Source organism: Urocitellus parryii, chromosome 9, assembly GCF_045843805.1.
Source record: "Urocitellus parryii isolate mUroPar1 chromosome 9, mUroPar1.hap1, whole genome shotgun sequence".
NCBI lineage: Eukaryota > Metazoa > Chordata > Mammalia > Rodentia > Sciuridae > Urocitellus > Urocitellus parryii.
Genome location: NC_135539.1, coordinates 5,695,740 through 5,713,819, shown reverse-complemented (window position 1 = coordinate 5,713,819; position 18,080 = coordinate 5,695,740). Strand labels below are relative to the sequence as shown.

The following is an 18,080-nucleotide window of genomic DNA, read 5'->3' as shown; positions in this document are numbered from 1 at the left end:
AAAGACAATAAAGTCCATCAACAACTAAAAAAAAAAAAACACTGACTTTGTGTGACTTTTCTCTTGTAGGGAAAGCCCTCAATTTCTCCAAGAATGGGTAGGAGAAGGTGAGGTGGGGCAGGTGAGCAGGAGTGACTTTAGTAGGTCAGGTTGCTCAGTTGCTCAAAGACGTGTAGACTGCATATAGACTTTCCCTGACCAGGAAGCAAACAAAGGACAGCGTGACTCCACTCACTCAGCCCTAAGTCCAGCCACTGCTGAGCCAGGAGCACCCTGGAGTACCCAGGGAAGTCACCTGAGTCTGGCATCCTCTTGGGCACAACTGTATGGCAATGGCCTGGATTTTTATGTCCAGCTCTCCCTTTTTGGTTCATTCCAACCTCCTAACTCTTCCCCAGGGCCCTGTTCTTTCTCTTTCAAAGCCAACTCTCAAGCACAGATGTGAAATTTCTTGGAGGACACCAGAGGGAAAACTTCAAAATTCAAGAGCACTGCTGAATTTCCAGGACACCGAAAAGAGCAAATTGGGCTGGGAAGGGCAATCCAGGATGTGTTCAGAAGGTAACAAACAGAAGGCCCATGCCCATACCAGGTGCAGAGGGCAATCACTTTCTGGAGCAGCCAGGGGAGGCAGCCATCCTCACCATTCCTGCAGACCTCAGGCTTCCTCCACCGTGGCTATGGGCATCTGGAGGCAGCTGAACAGCAGAGGGCATGGGCTGACTGGTATAGTTACCTGAGCCATCTCTGTGAGGGATCTGGGGATAAAAATTTCATGACTGCTGAAAGAACAAGCCATCTTCAATACCTGGGAGGCTGGAAGCAGGAGGGAGCTACCAAAGGAGGGTGCCAGAAAGCATCCAAACCAAGAATAAGCACTTTATCAACTCCCAACCTATTCCCAAGAAATCTAAAAATGAGTACATTCTCCTACATAAAAGCAAGATCAGAGATTCACCTTGCTGGAGACAATCAGGAAGGAGAAGATGTTAAAGAGATAGGAACTTTATTGAAATATTCTCCCTGGTAAAGTCAGAATCTAAAGGTCACTGGAAAGGTTCAGCCCCTATTCCTTCACAAATATTCACAGGGACCCCTCTTGGGGAATCTCTGGGTCCCAAGTTTCCCCAGTTCCCAGACCCATCATCCTTAAGAGTCAGAATCCTCCACAGAGCTGGGCAAAGAACGGGCACTTAGAACCTGTGTTGATTGATCAACAGGCCTGTGGGCAGTCAAGGAAAGGTAAGGCAGACAGCGAGGTGAGGAACAGAATGGAGAGAAAGAAGAAAGAAGAAAAGGAAAATAGGTGGAGAAAAGAAAAATCCAAAAGTGGGAGGACACACTGATAATATAGCCCCCCAAAAATACTAATATTGCATGAACTGATTAGCTTCATCCCCCCTGCTTCCCAAAATGATGGTGACATCACAACTAAAAAAAGGCCCATATAGTCCTGAACTTTTTATTTCCCTGACTGCATTAAGAAAAAACAGATTCACCAAAAGCAACCAACAGGGATGAGCAGTGTGAAAGAGACAGGCAGGAGGGATAGTCTTCCAAGAGGATAAGTGATTTGGAAGTGAGGCCAAGGGGTTGGGGTTGTTCATTTGGGGGAGAAGAAAAGTCCAAGGACAGATTGCAACTCATCTGCCCCAGCTACCAGGCTTCATGGATGTCCCTTACAGAACTCGCTTTTCTTTTCCAGTTGGCTTGCTCCTTGAAACAGTGTCCTGGTGGCTTTGGAGCCTCTGGCTCTCTGTGAGAGGATCTGGATCCTCCATAAAGTCCAAAGCAGCAGCCTCTCTTGCAGCAGGCATGGGACTGCTCCGAATTCTGAGCAATACTAAATCAAATTGGGGTTCTTTCTGAACCCCATCTGATCACCAATCTACTTACATTGCCTAATCAACCTTTTTCTCAAAATTTCCTTCTGATCCAGATGACTACCCAGTGCTGGTGGGTCCTGACCCAGGACAGGATTAATGACCCAAGGATAGCTTGCTCCCAAGAGGAGTGGCCAGATGTGACCTTCAAAAGGAGCCCTTCAAGGCAGGCCTGGGCTATCCCTGTATGCACACATCTCACAGTACATGCTCCCTTCAAAGGGCACTTATCCACTGGGTCTCTGTGCCCCTCCAAGGGGACAGTGCTTGCCGGCCTTGCAGGACTCTCATGATGAGTTCTTTCTCTGTGGCCTCAGGTTTGTCATCTTCCTGACCTCTCTTGGATGATGTACACACATATCCACACTCACTGGTGTTTGAAAGCCCTGGATGTCCTGTGGTACAGTCCACAGCTATCCATGTCAAGGACAGGTGGACGCTAAACCCTAAGCTTCAGTTGCCACTGATGCCAGATGGCTGGTGCTGGTTCTCATTGTAGGAAGTTTCTCTGGTTTAAGTGTTGGTGCATCAGGGAATGGAGAAGAAAAGAAAGGAAAAGCCATAGTAATGGGAAACTGAAGAAACAACTTTTCTGCCAAGTACTTCCACAGAGAAATTGTGGAACAGCATCTTCCTAAATTTGGGAGAGGCTGACTGCCCAGCAAAGTCCCTAAGGACAAGGAACAAAGTCTCCATTGTCCACTCTGAGCCCAACACCTTTGGGATCTGAGTTTTCCAAGACATGCAATAGACAAAGACACACTGCAAACCAATTAACCCTCTGAGCCCTTCCAGTACCCTCACTTAAGTTACTTCCAAGAGGGAACAGTCTGAGTCCACCACCCACTCACCACCTCTTGGGGCCAGTGATGGGTCTGAGCTCCCCAGCTGGGACATCACAGAAATGGCATTTGGGAGGCAGATCCTCACCCTGACCTCGGCACTCTTGTTCTCTCTTAGTGTTATGGAGAAACAGTGAAGAGGTACTGGGGACAGGCTCAAAATTCAGGTAAATTTAGATCCAAGAGGCTATCTGCCTTTGAAAGTCAGCCCAAGCTTGGGAGGGAGTAGAGGAGGTTTGGGGAACAAACAGAAGACCGTGTGTGGAAGGAGCCAACATGGACCTGAGAGCCCTCTTCACTCAGGCTGTGTTTAGCTTATTTGACCCTCATTTAGGATACACTAGAATTTAGCTGCTCTCTGTCCCTTCAAGACAGGACCCAGGAAAAGCAAGTAGAGCCTGATTTGCCTCAATCAGGCCTCCTAACTGAAGCAACAAGAAAAGCACACTATAATTCACAGTTTCCGCTCTCCTCCCTAGACCCACACACCTTCACCTACCACAGGCCTCAACAAAACTCCCAAATCTCCAGTGTGTACTGATTCTCACCAGTGTGGCTCAAAGGGTTAATAAACCAGGACTTCTCAGACAGGACACAAGCTCATTCACCAACAGGGACCCGAGAAGAGCTACACACTATCTAGTGCTTCTTGTAGCGATTCTTTGGGGTTTCACTACACCCTGTTTTGTCACAGTTGAGAGCACCTGGATTCTTCCCCAACCCGAGGCTACCCAGGAGGCTGGGAAGCTCCTGGGTGATGGCCCGCTCTATCTTCTCCAGAAAGCAACCTCCCATGTAGGAGCACTGCTGAGAGAGGAGTTTGAAATTGGAAATGGGGTTGATGCCAAAGAAGTCCTTGTAGGCCTCTCGGTTGGGAAGGTCAAACTTGCTAACATTGGTCTTTGCCAGGATGGTCTTAAAGATGTAGAATTTATCAGGATCTTCCACAATGTCCTTAAAGACCAGTTCTCCATCACTGAAGAAGGTCATTTTGTCCTTGTAAGTCTGCAGATAGCGGTCAACCAAGAGGGCATGAATGCGGACCCGAATGGCATGTTGACGGATGAAAGCGATCTTGTTCTCCAACCTGTTTTCAATCACCTGGTTCAGGTCTTCTAGAAGGGAGATCTCTTCTTTGAGGAACAGTTCCCGGTGAGTGTCAGGTTTATAGTCTTGTGGCCAGAAGGAGCTGACATAAACCCTTGGAGGCTCTGTGACATTTATGAGAGGGGCCAAGCTCCAGAAGAGGGCCCCATACACTCGCATGAGCATCTGTGTGGCCAGGTTGTCAGCCTTGTTCAGGATGATCCTTATCTGAGACTCACGTCCCTTCAGCTGGCGAAAGAGCATCTCCAGCTCCAGACCCACATCCAGCTTGGTGGGGTCAAAGACAACAAAGATGAGGTCGGCTCTATCGATGAACCACTGGCACACATCGTTGAAGGGGTATCCTTGAGGAGACAGAGTGAGAAGTCAAGCTGGTGGAGCTCATGCAAAGCCCCGCATACCTCCCTTCAGAACCAAATCATTCTGTGGGCTGAAAGTTCATGCTCTAGGGATTTTCTGAGTTTCTAAAGACTACTGAAGAATTAATTGCATATCTCCTGCTCTTTGTCAATCTCTAACCAAGAACAGCCTGATCCTTCCTTTCATCTACAGTGGAATCCAAGTCTCTAAGGAATTAAAATACTTGTTCAAAGTGGAGATTTTCCAACTGTCTAAAAAAATCTAGGGCAATGGAAAAACTGTTAAGGAAGTCAGGGAATTGGAAGAACGTGATAGAGGATGCAAGATTTAGGAGAAAGAAATAAGGATCCAGTGTTAAGACTGACAGAATTTGGGCTTTGCCACTGGACAGCTGGATAGCAAATGCTCCTAAGCTCTAGCTCCTTACCTACAATACAAGAAAGGCAGTAACTTCAAAACTGATGAGAAGATTATTATATTGTGATGAACAAGAAAGCACAGAATCAAAGCTGCCAGTCATATAGTGGTGCCCAATATATTTTAACTCCTTTTGCTTCTTATTTCCTCGATTTTCTTATTTACAAAATGAGATGAGGAATACCTATCTTGAAAACATTGCATTTTTAAAATTTTTATTAGTTATTGATGGACCTTTATTCATTTATTTGTTTATATGTGGTGCTGAGAATCTAACCCAGTGCCTCACACATGCTAGGCAAGCATGCTACCCCTGAGCCACAACCCCAGCCCTGCATTTTTTTTTTACAATGACCAACCAATAATGCATAAAATTATCCAGTGTATAATTGGATATACATTGGGAGTACAATAAGGTTAATTTACTTTTATAATTGTGAGTGACAATATCATCACCAATAAAACAGGATCTAGTTATAACCCAAATGATGGTCATAACCATAAACTTAGATCAGGCATCTGGTCACATGTTTCTAGAACTGCCCTGTTTAGGACTCATCAATGCAGATAGGCCTGTGTCACAACAGTACATAGTGGCCTATGCCATGGCCTCAGGCTTGCCAGGCCCAAAGTGGTGTTCCCCTGACACCTGAAGGCAAGCAGGATCCTAGAAAGTCTGATAAAAGCTTATACAGAAGCAGAACTGAGTACACAGAAACTGGGAGTTAGGAAGACTCGAACATCAGGTGCAACCCAGAGCAAGCCCAGGAGCCCCAGGCCCAGTTTAGCCAGAAATTAAATATACCTGACTGGGATCTGATTAGTCCAGGCCCTTGACTACCCAGGACAGACTGGGCCTCCCAAAGATGATTCAGTCACAGCATAGATCTCTTGGAGCTCTTGCAGAGAAAACTAGTTCTCCTTCTGGGAAAATATTGACCATCTTCAAACCAAATCAGTCCTTGGGGAGGTAGGAGGATGAGGCACTCCAAAACCCAGTGGCACCCCAGTGACAAGGAGAAGAAGGTGGAGGTAAATAATGCATCTCCTGGTCTTTGGCAACACTGGCCAAACTTCCTTCTCAAGTAATTTTCTAAGACAGAGCTCTTGCTATTGAAAAATGGGTGCTAAATTACCTCTTTCTTGTTGTTTGCGATTCTCAATGATGCCTGGTGTATCCACAAAAGTGACCCGCTCCAGAAGTTTGTGAGGAACCTCAATACCAATCAGCTTCTCCAGAAAATTCTGGCCAAACTTTTCGAGGGGCGAGAAGGACCGGGAACTGTCAGCGGCCATGACGATGCCCTCGATGGTTTTCAACTTGGGCCCGTGCATCAGTACCGTGAACTCGGATGTGGTGGGCTCAGCACCTACATGCAGGGTGAGATTGCAGGAAAACAGTCATCTCTGAGAAACAGATGGCTGCAAAGAAGGTGAATGAGCAAGACTTTTCAGGGAGGGTTTGCCACAAGGGCAGGACATGTTTGCCAAGCTACTTGTTTCTTTCTTTCTTTCTTTCCTATTGGCATTAGCACATTTACATTGTAGTGCAACCATCACCACCATTTCCAGAACTTTTTCAATATTCCCAAATGGAAACTCTGTGTCCATTAAACAGTAACTCCCTTTTCTCCTTCCTCACAACTCCTAGCAACCACTATTCTACTTTCTCTACAAATTTTCCTACTGTTGGTACCTCATATGAGTGGAATCATACAATATTTGACCTTTGGTTTCTTGTTTCTCTCACTTAGCATATTACTTTCAAGCTTCATCAAGGTTGGAGCATCTGTCAGATGTATCTGATACATTCTCATAGCACAATCATCCCTTTCCAAGGCCAAGTGACATTCCATCATATGAACAAACCACATTTTGACTGTCCATTTACCCATCAGTGGACTTGTGGATTATTTCCACTTTTTGGCTACTTTAAATAATGCTGCTATGAACACTGGTGTAGCTACCAGTTTCCTGTATGTATTTTTAATTATTATTGAAGACTATATAAATGTTTTAATTTTTCATATTACTTTTACATTCGACATTCAAATACTAACAATCACATAAAAAAAAAAAATCTCTTACCTGTATAGAGCTGGTAGCGAGTGTTTTCTAACCCAAGAAGATAGTTTATCATGGTGGATTTACCAACGCTCCATGGTCCCAGGAAAAGCACCATTGGCTTGGAAGTGATCTCCCCATCTATAGACAACAGGGATGAGAAATGGAAGTGAAAGAACAATAGCTCTTACTGTAGGGGTGACACGGTTCTCTAAAGCACTCTGCATCCCTGACCATCATCCAACTGAACTGAGCGATTCTGTGTGCACTGGTTCTGTGCAGCCATCAGTGGCACTTCTCTTGCTCTGTAAATGCAATCACTTATTTAAAAAGAAGTTATTGTGTTGACCTTGCCCAAATCCTTGGCATATCTGCCCGCACCAGAAGGAGGAGCTAAGTGAATTCCACAAGCACTGGTTTAGTGCTTACTCTGGGAGAACAGTTCATAAAAAAGGAAGGAAAGAGCTTCTACAAGGAGAGAAGTTACAACTGTAACCCAAATTGATAACAGAGAAAGAAAGGACATGGAAGAAACTTATACAATCTAGGACCATCTGAATTCTGGACCTGCCTTGTCCCCAGCTCTACAGTTTTCTTCATTGGCTCCCCAAATCCTCACCTTAGGCTTAACTCAACCCTAGGCTCTAGGGCCAGTCTCCACTATTAGTGTCCAAAGTCCATTACAGATTTGCCTTTGTCCAAGACCAAACACTGAACAGGGTATACTAGGGTTCTAGGGCCCTGTGTACAAGGACCTTCTAGAGTCCATGCTAGGAAGCATAAAAAGCAAAGATGGTGTAGCTCAGGGTAGAGCACTTGCCTATCCTGTGTGAGGACCTGAGTTCCATCCCCAGTACCACACACACAAAAAAAGCAGGACAGGGAGGGGAGGGTGAGAGGCTTTTGACATGAGATGCAGTCAGTCCCACTGCTGATTTGCAGGACTCCTCAGTGCCTCTCTCAGTTTTTCTCTGAATAATCAGTCCTACATAATTAAGTCTCCAGATGTCTCTGTCTCCCTGAGCTTGCATAGAATACTAAAATCCTCCTTTTTATTTCTTTCATTTATTCTTATATTTTTATTTAATTCCTTGGCTCAAAAATCAGAAGTATAAAAAGATACACAATGAAAAAAAACCTCCATCCCTATCCCCAATCTCCCTGGGCCACAACACCATCTCTAATAGGTAACCACTGCTCAATGTCTTTTTTTTATTTATTTATTTATTTATTTAGAGACAGGGGTCTCAGTATATTGCTCAGGCTGGTCTCAAACTCTTAGTAGCTGGAACTACAGACATGTGCCACTGTGTCTGACGCCAGTGCTAATTTCTAACATATGTTTTTCCGCTATCTCAATGCATATATAGCAGTGTTTATCTATATCATGTTCCCCTCTGTCTTTTTATAGTACTTCCTCTTCTGCATCTGGATGTTTTATGCACTGGTTTTCTTTCTCTGGAGTGAAGCTAAGTCCTAGAAGATTATGTCTTATGAATGCAGGCACATATACATTGCCTGGAAGGGATACCATGGTCATACCCCTTCCCTCCCTGCCTGTAAATATACAGAGGTCCCCATCTGGCTAGGGCAGGCAGGGAGGTGACAGGTATTCCCAGTTATAGCCATAGAGACTTCACAAAAGTCTCTTTACCCAGGCCCTGAGGTGGAGGTGTGGGTGGGGGTGAGGGAGGCCAAGGCGGGCCCTGCAGATCTGCAGGTTCTGAGACAGACCCCAGACAAGGTTCTGCTGTTCCTACTCTCAACAGCAGGGGGGCATCACGGGCATGCATGGGAGAGACCAGCAAAGATTGCCAGAGACAGGAGGTCATGCAGGAAACTGGCGAGGGACTTGGGGAGAAGAGCCAAGTTCAGAAAGTGAGACCAGGAGCCAGCAACATACGCCCTCCCTCCAGAGCACCATTCCTGGGACAAAGGGCAGCCTCCTGGCTTCTGCTGCTTTCAAGATTGGGGTTTCCTGGGAGTGCCACACCACTCTTGGTGTCAAGGCTGGAGAGAAGGTAAGTGTGGAGGACAGAGCAGAGCCACTAGGAGACTGTAACCTCACACCAAGGTCTCTATGTTCTCTGTGAAAGAGAAGAGCACTACTTAGGATTGTGAGAAGAAGTATGGGAAGCTATAGAACAGGGTTTCCCCTGGGAGAAGATACAGAGTCTCCATCCTAATCCCATGTGTGTGACCCAGGAAACACAGTGCTTCCTAGGCATTGGGTTCCTCTTCTGTAAAACAATAATATATACCCGATAATATCCTATCTACTATATAGCTATTGAGAGAATCAAGTGAGATAACACAGGAAGACATTTGCAAGATCACAATTAAAACAGCAATAGGGCTGGGGTGAAGCTTAGTGGTAGAGCACTTATCTTAGTGGTAGAGGCCCTGGGTTCCATCACCAGCACCACAAAGATGAGTAACACTAAAAATGGCATGGCTGCAGGGGAATAAGTTCGCTCATCTACTGTTCTTTACCAATTGGTATAGTCAAAGGAAATTTGGCAACAAGTATCAAAATTTAATTTCAGAATTGCACTTTTTAAAAAAACATCTTATGAGTACACTTACATAAAATACGATTATGGTAATGCCTGGAACATTTTTTAAAATGGAAAATGAAAAGCACCCCATGTCCATCAGGAGGATACTGGTTATACAAAACATGAGAGGACCAAGAAAGGACCAAGCAGGCACCAGAAAGAAGAGGGATCTACACACACACACACACACACACACACACACATGGCACAATACACCCCATTTGTGTAAAAGAAAGACAGACTTCTCTATGCTCATGTTTGCAGAGGAAATGTCTGGAAGCATTCATGAGAGACTACAACAGGGCATCTTTGGGAATGGAACTGGAGGAATGAGAGATCAAGAAAGGAAGTGTCCCCCCCCAATTTATACTATTATGCACTATTTTAAAATAATTTTTTATAAGAAGTAGGCCTCATTTTTATTATTTTCACCAGTCCAACACAAGCCACCTGGTAAGAATGACAGGTAGGAAGGGAGGAATACAGGCCAATCAGAGGACTCAGACATGATCCACAAGTGAATTGGAAGCCCTGGAGGGCTCATGAACACAGGAGCAATAGAAGCTCCCTGACCAGGCATCACCATCCCAGAAATCAAAATCTGTGCTACTGAGACATAAATGCTTATCAACGAAATGCTATCTATCAATGCTTTGTGCACTATCTATCACTCCTCCTGGACATGGGTGCTTCACAGGACTAAGGTCCCTGTCTTGCCCAATTCTCAGGAGAGCTCAGCCCCTGGTGTACTTGAACATAGCACGTATGGAACTTGTGAAATGTGTAGGCACTGGCATAGTCAGGGTGGTTCAGAGGTGTGGCCCCCACTCTGGGCCATGCTGTACCTGTGATCTCATGCTGCCGAAGCTCATTGTATTTGTAAGACTGCTCCAGGGGCTTGATGGATGAATGGTAGATCTTTCGAAGCCGCTGCAGCACCGCTGGGGGCAAAGAGGGGTAAGAGGAGACTATCAGACTAGGTGGACTCCAGGCAGCTCCTTCACTGTGGGGTGACCTCACACCTTAGGCAGTTCTACCCCTGTCTGGTGGGGAGCACGGTCATTGGCAACCCAAGAGAGTGTGTGATATGCTCACTTTTGTGGAGGGAACTAGTCCACATCCCAATGTCTGAAGCCAAAAGCATTCTCCTACTTACCCAGCAAAGCCTCCTGAGTTCTTTTTTTAAACTTAACTTTTTTCTCCTCCTACCTCAACAGTGTATCTGGAAATACTAGCTCAGCCTACAGCCCAACTGAAGGTCCTCTCCTTGAAAAATTAGAATTCCATTTATTTTATATCTCTGCTGCCTGCCTCTGCTTGTGCTGCCCTAGACCCAGAGGTCAAAGAGGCCAGGTGCCCAGCAGGCCCGCAGCACAGCTACCCAAGCCCTTGCCTACTGCACCCCCAGTGCCCCTGGTTGGACCCAGACATCCCTAGGTGTCTTCCTGGGAAAGTCTGCCAGGTGTGAGGCACACAAGAACTGAGCTCAGGAACCAAGAAACAAGCTAGAGAGGCTCTGGCCCTCACTCTGCTCCTCTCTGGCTGTGCACCAAGAACAAATTGCTGCCTTGCTCTGACCTTGGCTAGCTCATCAGTTAAGATGGGACAAGCCCTACTGAAATTCTCAGGTTATTATGATGATGAAATGAAACACTGGATTGGAAAGAGCCTAAAAGTCAAAACAAATGAGTTGAGTTCTTATTAACTATCCTCTCTGCCAGAGCACAGACATGGGCATATTCTATGGAGGCGGTCCTGGGATTTGCCGTTGGCCCTTGTGGTAGTTGCTCAGCTTGGATTACCTCCCTACCAACCTGGAGGCTCCGGTGTGGGTTCTGCTCATGGAGATGCCTCACATAGCACCGCCCCCCCTTCCCAGGTTCCTTCTCTTCCTTGTGGTCCCTTCTGGCTTCAGAGTGACAGCCGTGAGGCTCTATTGCTCCCAGACTCTGCCTGGCTGCTGGCCACAAGGCTGGTCTGTCTCCCTGTCTTCTCTGGTTACCTGAGTAATCATCAGCTGGCTTGTCCTCATTCAGCATCAGGGTGGTCTCGATGTGGGAGCGGTCCCTCATTGGGGCTTCTTCACTCACATCCTCCGTTTCTTCTGAGGGAAAAAGCAGACAACAGGGTCAGGGTAAAGTAGGCCAGCTGAGCTCTGAGCTCCAGAGAGAGGGACCAGGGCTGGGCCTCAAACAGGTGCTGAACAAGTTGCCAGGCTGAACTGAACTGAGTTCTGCCTTTAGGATAGAATTAGAAAATCCAAATTTAAATTCAAAGTATTGAGATCCATTTTATTTACTGAACACCTATTACATGCCCAGCACCTAGTGTCATGCTGGGAATGCAGTGGTGCCCACAGGGAGCTTTCCCACAGTCTAGTGGGAGATAAATGATGAATAGTCTTTAAAATATGTAATAATTAAGAACAGTAAGGAAGCTATGAGATGAAGAATCCTGGCAGCTACAGGGCCTAGGGCTGTGCCTACAGCCTTAGCAGGGAGTCAGAGGAGTCTCCCTTGAGGTCTGCAGCTAAGAAGGGGTTAATTAGTAAAGAGAGAGGAGTTTCTATGAAGGACCATATAGGAATTGTTTAGCAAGATGCAGAGAAGCAGTCTATAGCCGGTCACAGGGAAGGGGAACTGGGTGCTAGGGAGCTGAAGAGGTCCACAGGGGCCTTAAAGGCCACCATGGGGGTTTGCATTTCATTCAAGGCAACGGGAGCCATTCAAACAACTGACAGAACAAATGAGTTATCAGGATCACACTGGCAGGAGAATGGGTAGAAGGAGCCACTGCCGTGTCTGGGGTGTGTGTGTGTGTGTGTATGTGCGTGTGTGTGTGTGTGTGTGTATGTGTGTGTTTAGGGTCCAGGTCCCTCTGGACCCTAAGCAAAAAACAGATGGCCATGCCCACCACCAGCTAGCTCCAGGGCACAGGTTGCTCACCTCCCTAGGCCTCTAAGGTCACAACCTTTTTAGCCAGGCCACCTGCTCAGAGGGTCTCAGATTAGGAGCAGGTAGACTTGGATCTGTGGGGTAGAGGGAGACCAGTATCCATATGCATCATGCAGTATCTGAGTTCAAACCCATGCGTCTCCAGAAGGGAAGACAGGGAACAGAGAGGTGCTTACTGCTTGCAGGCCCACCACTTACAGAGAATATAAGCACTTGACAGAGTATATACATTAAGTTCTGCAAGGAAACCTGCAGGAAGCTGTCTGGGAAAGTGAACACCTGACCCCAACCTCCACCCTGAAAGCTCAGCTTCTGTTCTACTCGCAGTCATGGGGAATGAGGACTGAGGATCCTGAGGGTCCTAGCCATCACTGCCCAAAAGCTTCTTCTCTGCCCTATGCCCTCCCTTCCTATTCCCTAGCTCTTTGAGGGCTACTCTACTCCAGGTGGACGTTTCAGGGACATCAGTGGCCATAGTCAACCCAAGTTCTCATTCTGTGATCCTGGCCTCTTGGTCGCAGTTCCCATTCCTCCTATAGGAGGTGTTCAAGTGGAGACCCAGGAACTAGTTCACAAGGCGATCACTTAGTGGTTCCCAACCGCCCTCCAACTCCCTGCACATTGCTTCACCAGCCAGACTTGGGGCCTCATTCCCTGCCATCAGTCCTCTTATGCCTTGTCCTCAAGGCACTGGTCCATCTAGCAACCCTAAAGGAGAGGTTCAGAGAGCCAGACTCAGAAATGGCCAAGTCCCTCTGGACCTTCTTGCTCAGTCCCCCGACACTGGAGAAGACAGAGGATACCTCCCCAGGCTGGTACCCCGAACAGGCCCCACCTGGCAAACCCACAACTACCTAGGGACTCTCCCACACATCCCATCCCTGATTGTCTGTCCTATACAAGACTTCCATGAAGAATGGAACTACCCAAGGTTCTGGGGTTGCCTTAAGGAATCAATTCCTACCCTGAGGAGCAATTACAGGATTCCCCCTCCCCTGATGTCCCTCTTCCGGCTCCTCTGCATCAGAATCCTGGGCCTCGCCACCCTCAGACCCTGTATTTAATCCCTCTGTGCCAAGCTGGGCCCCTTCCTGCCCAGAGTTCGTGGCTCCTGCTGCTTCCTGGGGCTCCCCAGCCTCCTGGGAGGTGCCCCCTTCCTCTTCTGAGCTAGCCCCATCGCCACTGTCTTCTCCAGACTCTTCTTTGGATGGAACTCCTCCTTCCTCCTCACTTTCACCTTCTTCACCACCCTCTTCTTCAGAGGAGGCCTCATCTGGCTCCTCCTCAGGCATCCCTGGTGCCCAGCCCTCAGGGGGAAGGTCCTCCTGGGTCTCCCTGGTGCTGGAGCTCTGGGCATCCCCAGACTCTTCACTGGCCTCTGTGGCTAGGCCAGCCTCCTGGCTGAGGCTGGGTTCCCCCAGGTTCTTGGACCCCTCCCCGGCTTCTGTGTCCGTTTCAGCCTCCAACTCTACTCCCATAGGTGTGGCCACAGGGATTCCATCTAGCTCTGCTGGTGGGTGGTCAGGCTCTGGGATGCCCTCGCCTTCTGCCTCCAGGGCATCATCGGCCTGGGGCTGTGGCTGGTCCTCAGCCCCCTCCCCGGCTTCTGTGTCCTTGTCACTCTCTGACTCTTCTCCAGCAGATGTGGTGATGGGGGCTCCATTTGGCTCTACCAGCTGGTGATCAGGCCCTGGGCTGCCCTTGCCTTCTGCCTCTGGGGTGTGGGCCTCTTTATCCTCTTCCCTAGGAGAGGCCCCCAAGGCTTCAGGCTCTGTCACCCCTGATACTGCTCCCTGCATGGAGCTGTCTCCTAGGACTCCCCTGGCTTCCTTGTCACTCTCCTCCTGTCCTTCTGCCTCCCCACTGGAAGTTCCCAAAGTGGGGTGCCCCAGCCCAGCCTCTTCCTCTCCTGGTCCCTCTCCCAAACTGAGCTCTGGTCTCTCCTCTTCCACGGGACCCTCATCCCCTCCTGGAAGGAGGGTGCCTGCCACTGGTGGCCCCTTCTCTTCCTCCCCAGTCCCTGTAGCATCCCCAGGTGGAGCTGACTCTGAGGCTGAGGCATTGGAGAGGCTGGCTTCTGGCTCGGGGCCTGGGCCAGTGTCAGCAGGAAGGGCCCCGGTGGCGGTCTGCTCCGAGCTCTCAGCCTCCCTGTGGTCTGGGTAGTGAAGGAGCAGATTCTTGTCTCCAGGGGCCGCTTCTGCATTAAGTGCCCTTTCTTTTTCCTCTAGACTTGCGTCTCCAGCAGAGAAATGATTCTCCAACAAATTGCCAACATCTTCTGTGCCACCCGAAGCAGGGACTTGCAGTTCTAAATGATTAGAACATGATTGGTCAGTTCACAGGGTTGGCACTTGCTCTGCTTCTCAAGAGTCTACAAGAATCTAGCTCCCGCTGACGGGAATATGGCGTGTGCCTGGTATGCAGGGTTATGCCTCCCTCCCCAGGTTGTCATGATCACCTGCCTCCATCCCAAGATGTTAGAGGACTGACCCATCGTACATCACTAAGTGAGTTAGATGATACACTACCCCAAGAGCCCCAAAGACCTATCCCTGACCTTCGAGTCCCCATTAGGTCCTAATGATTACAATGGATGGAAACTTGGGTGAGCCCTTACAGTCCTTCAACCTTGCTGACAGGCACGTGCCACCTGGCTCACGAGGAAATACTTCCAAGATAGGACAATGTTTGTACATTCCACCCCTGGTCAGTTCCTAGAGTCATTAACCAGCATGCTTTTTATACTGCTATCAGCAAAGGGGTGAAAACAGGTGTTTGCAGGCCAGATAATCTTAGGTTACATGGCAAAGTACTTAGGGGATTACTTGCGGCTCTCAACCTTATTAAGTCACACATCTAACTCTGTCCCCTTTAGGGCAGGCATTTGCTGGCCTCACTACCTTAGATTAGAGGGGACAGGGACTGAAGAGGAGATATCCAAATCAGGCAGGCCTGGGCTTCCCAGTGGCCTCAGCCAACCCCTTCTAAGGGGATCCCCTTCTAAGGGCCTGTAGCTTTACCCAGAGAGGGAGGGCATAAGAGGGAGCAGGAGAGAGCATACAGGAGCCCAGTCTGTGCCAGAGACTGCTGCCAAAGGTCAAGTTTAATAATTTTGGAAAATGGGGTGGGAAGCAAGGGTTGGGCCTATTCCTTTTGCCCCTCCTGCCCAGACTGGGATCTGTTTAAAGAGGAGGCCCCTCCATGAGAGGACAGTGCAGGCTCATGGGGATCAGGGGACTGCATATAACTCACCTTGAGGTGGCTGAGACAGCCCCAACTCCCTTGACTCTCAAGGCCTCTTTCTCCCCACCCCTCTGCTGGGTATAGACACCCTTCTCTCATCTCAGGCCAAGCCTGGTGCTCCCGTCTCTGTGTCCCATAAAGAAAAGTCTTTCAGCCTCAGAGAACCCTCTCCCTGGTTCTCAGAAAGCTGGGGCAGCCTCCAGGGTCAGGAAGGGAGATTTTCTCATTAGTCCCTTCATGTAGCCTACATGAAATTCAGAAGGATGGAAAGCTTTGGGACTTTTTATAAAAGGAGCCCTACACTAATATATAAAGTTTTCTGCAAGCACTTTCACAAACATGACCACATTTAACTTCCTTCATTACTGCCAGACAAATTTTAGGGCCAAATTAGTGGATGGTCTTTGACCTGCCCCAGACATGTGGCCACCAGGTGACTAAGGGGTAAAAAACCCAGAACTGCCAACTCCTGGTCTGTGATGTATTCAGCGGGCACAGGAAACCCCTTTCCAGAGTGACTTCAGTCCCTTCCTGAAGGTGCCTTCCCTCTTGGTTCATGCTCTAGACTGCTCATGGATGTCTTAATTCTGTATTCCCAGGTCACAGGCTGACCCATAGAAAGTGCTAAAAGAGGTTACATACAGGTACAAGTAAGAATTCCTGGGCTGGGGATGTGGCTCAAGCGGTAGCGCGCTCGCCTGGCATGCGTGCCGCCCGGGTTCGATCCTCAGCACCACATACCAACAAAGATGTTGTGTCCGCCGAGAACTAAAAAATAAATATTAAAAATTCTCTCTCTCTCTCTCTCTCTCTCTCTCTCTCTCTCTCTCTCTCTCTCTTTTAAAAAAATGGATTTAAAAAAAATAAAAAAAAAAAGAATTCCTGATCCCTTAGTTGGTGGCGGTGGTGGGGGGCAGATAGGGTGGGATGCTAGATGTTACTCATTTAAATTTTCTTTCATAGCAAGATGTGGTAGCCCACTCCTGCAAATCCCAGTTACTCAGGAGACTGAGGCATGAGGATTGCAAGTGCAAGGTCATAGTCAATTTCACAAGACCCTGTCTCAAAATAAAATACTTTAAAATGGGGGCTTGTTGGGTAATTGCTCAGTGGTAAAGTGCTTGCCTAGCATGTGTGAGGCACTAGGTCCGATCCTCAGCACTGAATAAAAGTAAATAAATAAAATAAAGATATTGTGTCCATCTACAACTAAAAATGAAATTTTTTTAAATGGGGGCTGAGGGGCTGGGGATGTAATCCAGTGGTACAATGTTTGACTAGTATGCATGACACCCTAGGTTCAATTCCTAGTACCGGGGGAAAAAATGCTTTCATTACCACCTAAGTACTTCCACTCCCTCTAAGTACTGATTCTGCCCCTGCACCTCTAGTTTCCTAACCCCTAGCCTGGAGAAGAATCCATGGCAGGAATTTGCTTTAGCCCAAGAAAAGACTGGTAGTCCTCCAAGCAGCAAGACATATAATATACACAAGGTGAGATATGCTTTTATAATTATTCAGGGTGAGGCAATAGAAAGCATGAACTTCCTTAATCTCACTGACTTTACTTACTCTTACTTGCTTCTGGAAAACAAGTATTACTTGAAGCTCCATTTTACAAATGAGGTCGGAACCAGACACTGAGGACCTTACCAATGTCACATAGCTAATAACTGGCTGAGGCCATTTGACTTCAGAGTTGTGAGGAGATGGCCCAACCTCTAAGCAGGGTTCTCACTTTTCAAAGTGTGGTCTGGGACCAGCTGCCTCAGCATCACCTGGGAGCTTGCTGGAGACAGCTCTCTGTCCCTTGCCAGGACCCACTGATCAGAGTCAGCATTTAACAAAATCCTCAGTTATGGTTTGAGAGGTGCTGGTCTATAACACCCATGAAACATAGTTGCATGGTGGAATCACCTAGTTCTTGGTCCCATACTTCCTCTCCTTCCTCAGTGGTTCTGATTTAAACAGTCTCTGTTGTAACCCCAGCATCCAGACTTAAAAAAAAAATTCTTCAGCAATTCTAACACATTAAGATCATGAACCACTGTAGCTACTAAGCCAAATAACCCACACCCCAAGGCTTGTGCTCCTAGGCCCTCCCCATGGGGAGGGTACCTACTGGGGGCTCCTAGGTTGGGGGTCTCCCATGGCCTGGCATTTGTTCTTGTAGTAGCAGTGGTTGAGGCTTCTCCTCTGGGGAACCTTTCCACAGATTCCTGTTGACTGATGATGATGATGATGAAGATGATGATGATGGTGGTGATGGTGATGATGAAAATGATGGTGATGGTGGTGGTGTAGTATTACAATGATGGCAGTAGTGGCAATGATACTAAGGCACATGGACTTTAGTTCTGACTTCCTGTATCATTTCTGATATTCTCAAAAGACCCTCTGACCCTGTCAGAGTAAGAGGATTCCCAATGGGGTATGAGGAGCCATAGACGCTAGCTTGCCATGACCTTCACGCTGTGTGTTTCCACTTCCTGGTCAGGAAGTTGAGTGTATGCATGTATGCACACATTTATGTCTACACCCTTCCCTTGTGTTTATAGCTTAGTGCTGTGCTGCCCTTGGCCATCTGCTACACAATTTGAAGTGAAAAAGACTGAGCATGATAGCTTCATGCCCTGTGACTTTCTTTCCTGA

General features: G+C 47.7%; 1 protein-coding gene across 3 annotated transcripts in view; it reads right to left on the bottom strand.

The window, feature by feature from the left end:
• Positions 1–989: 989 nt before the first annotated feature.
• The window catches only part of Srl (sarcalumenin), a 38,899-nt gene continuing 21,808 nt past the window's right edge, over positions 990–18,080 (bottom strand). The window contains exons 2-7 of one of the 3 annotated variants that reach the window (XM_026385400.2): positions 13,150–14,493; positions 11,234–11,335; positions 10,077–10,172; positions 6,698–6,814; positions 5,746–5,979; positions 990–4,176 (exon numbers count right to left, since the gene is read on the bottom strand). In XM_026385400.2, the coding sequence (XP_026241185.2) occupies positions 3,365–4,176; positions 5,746–5,979; positions 6,698–6,814; positions 10,077–10,172; positions 11,234–11,335; positions 13,150–14,493 (2,705 nt within the window). In that variant the 3' untranslated portion in view covers positions 990–3,364. The remainder of the gene's footprint in view (positions 4,177–5,745; positions 5,980–6,697; positions 6,815–10,076; positions 10,173–11,233; positions 11,336–13,149; positions 14,494–18,080) is intronic. The other 2 variants (XM_026385401.2, XM_026385402.2) reach the window with 2 other exon arrangements.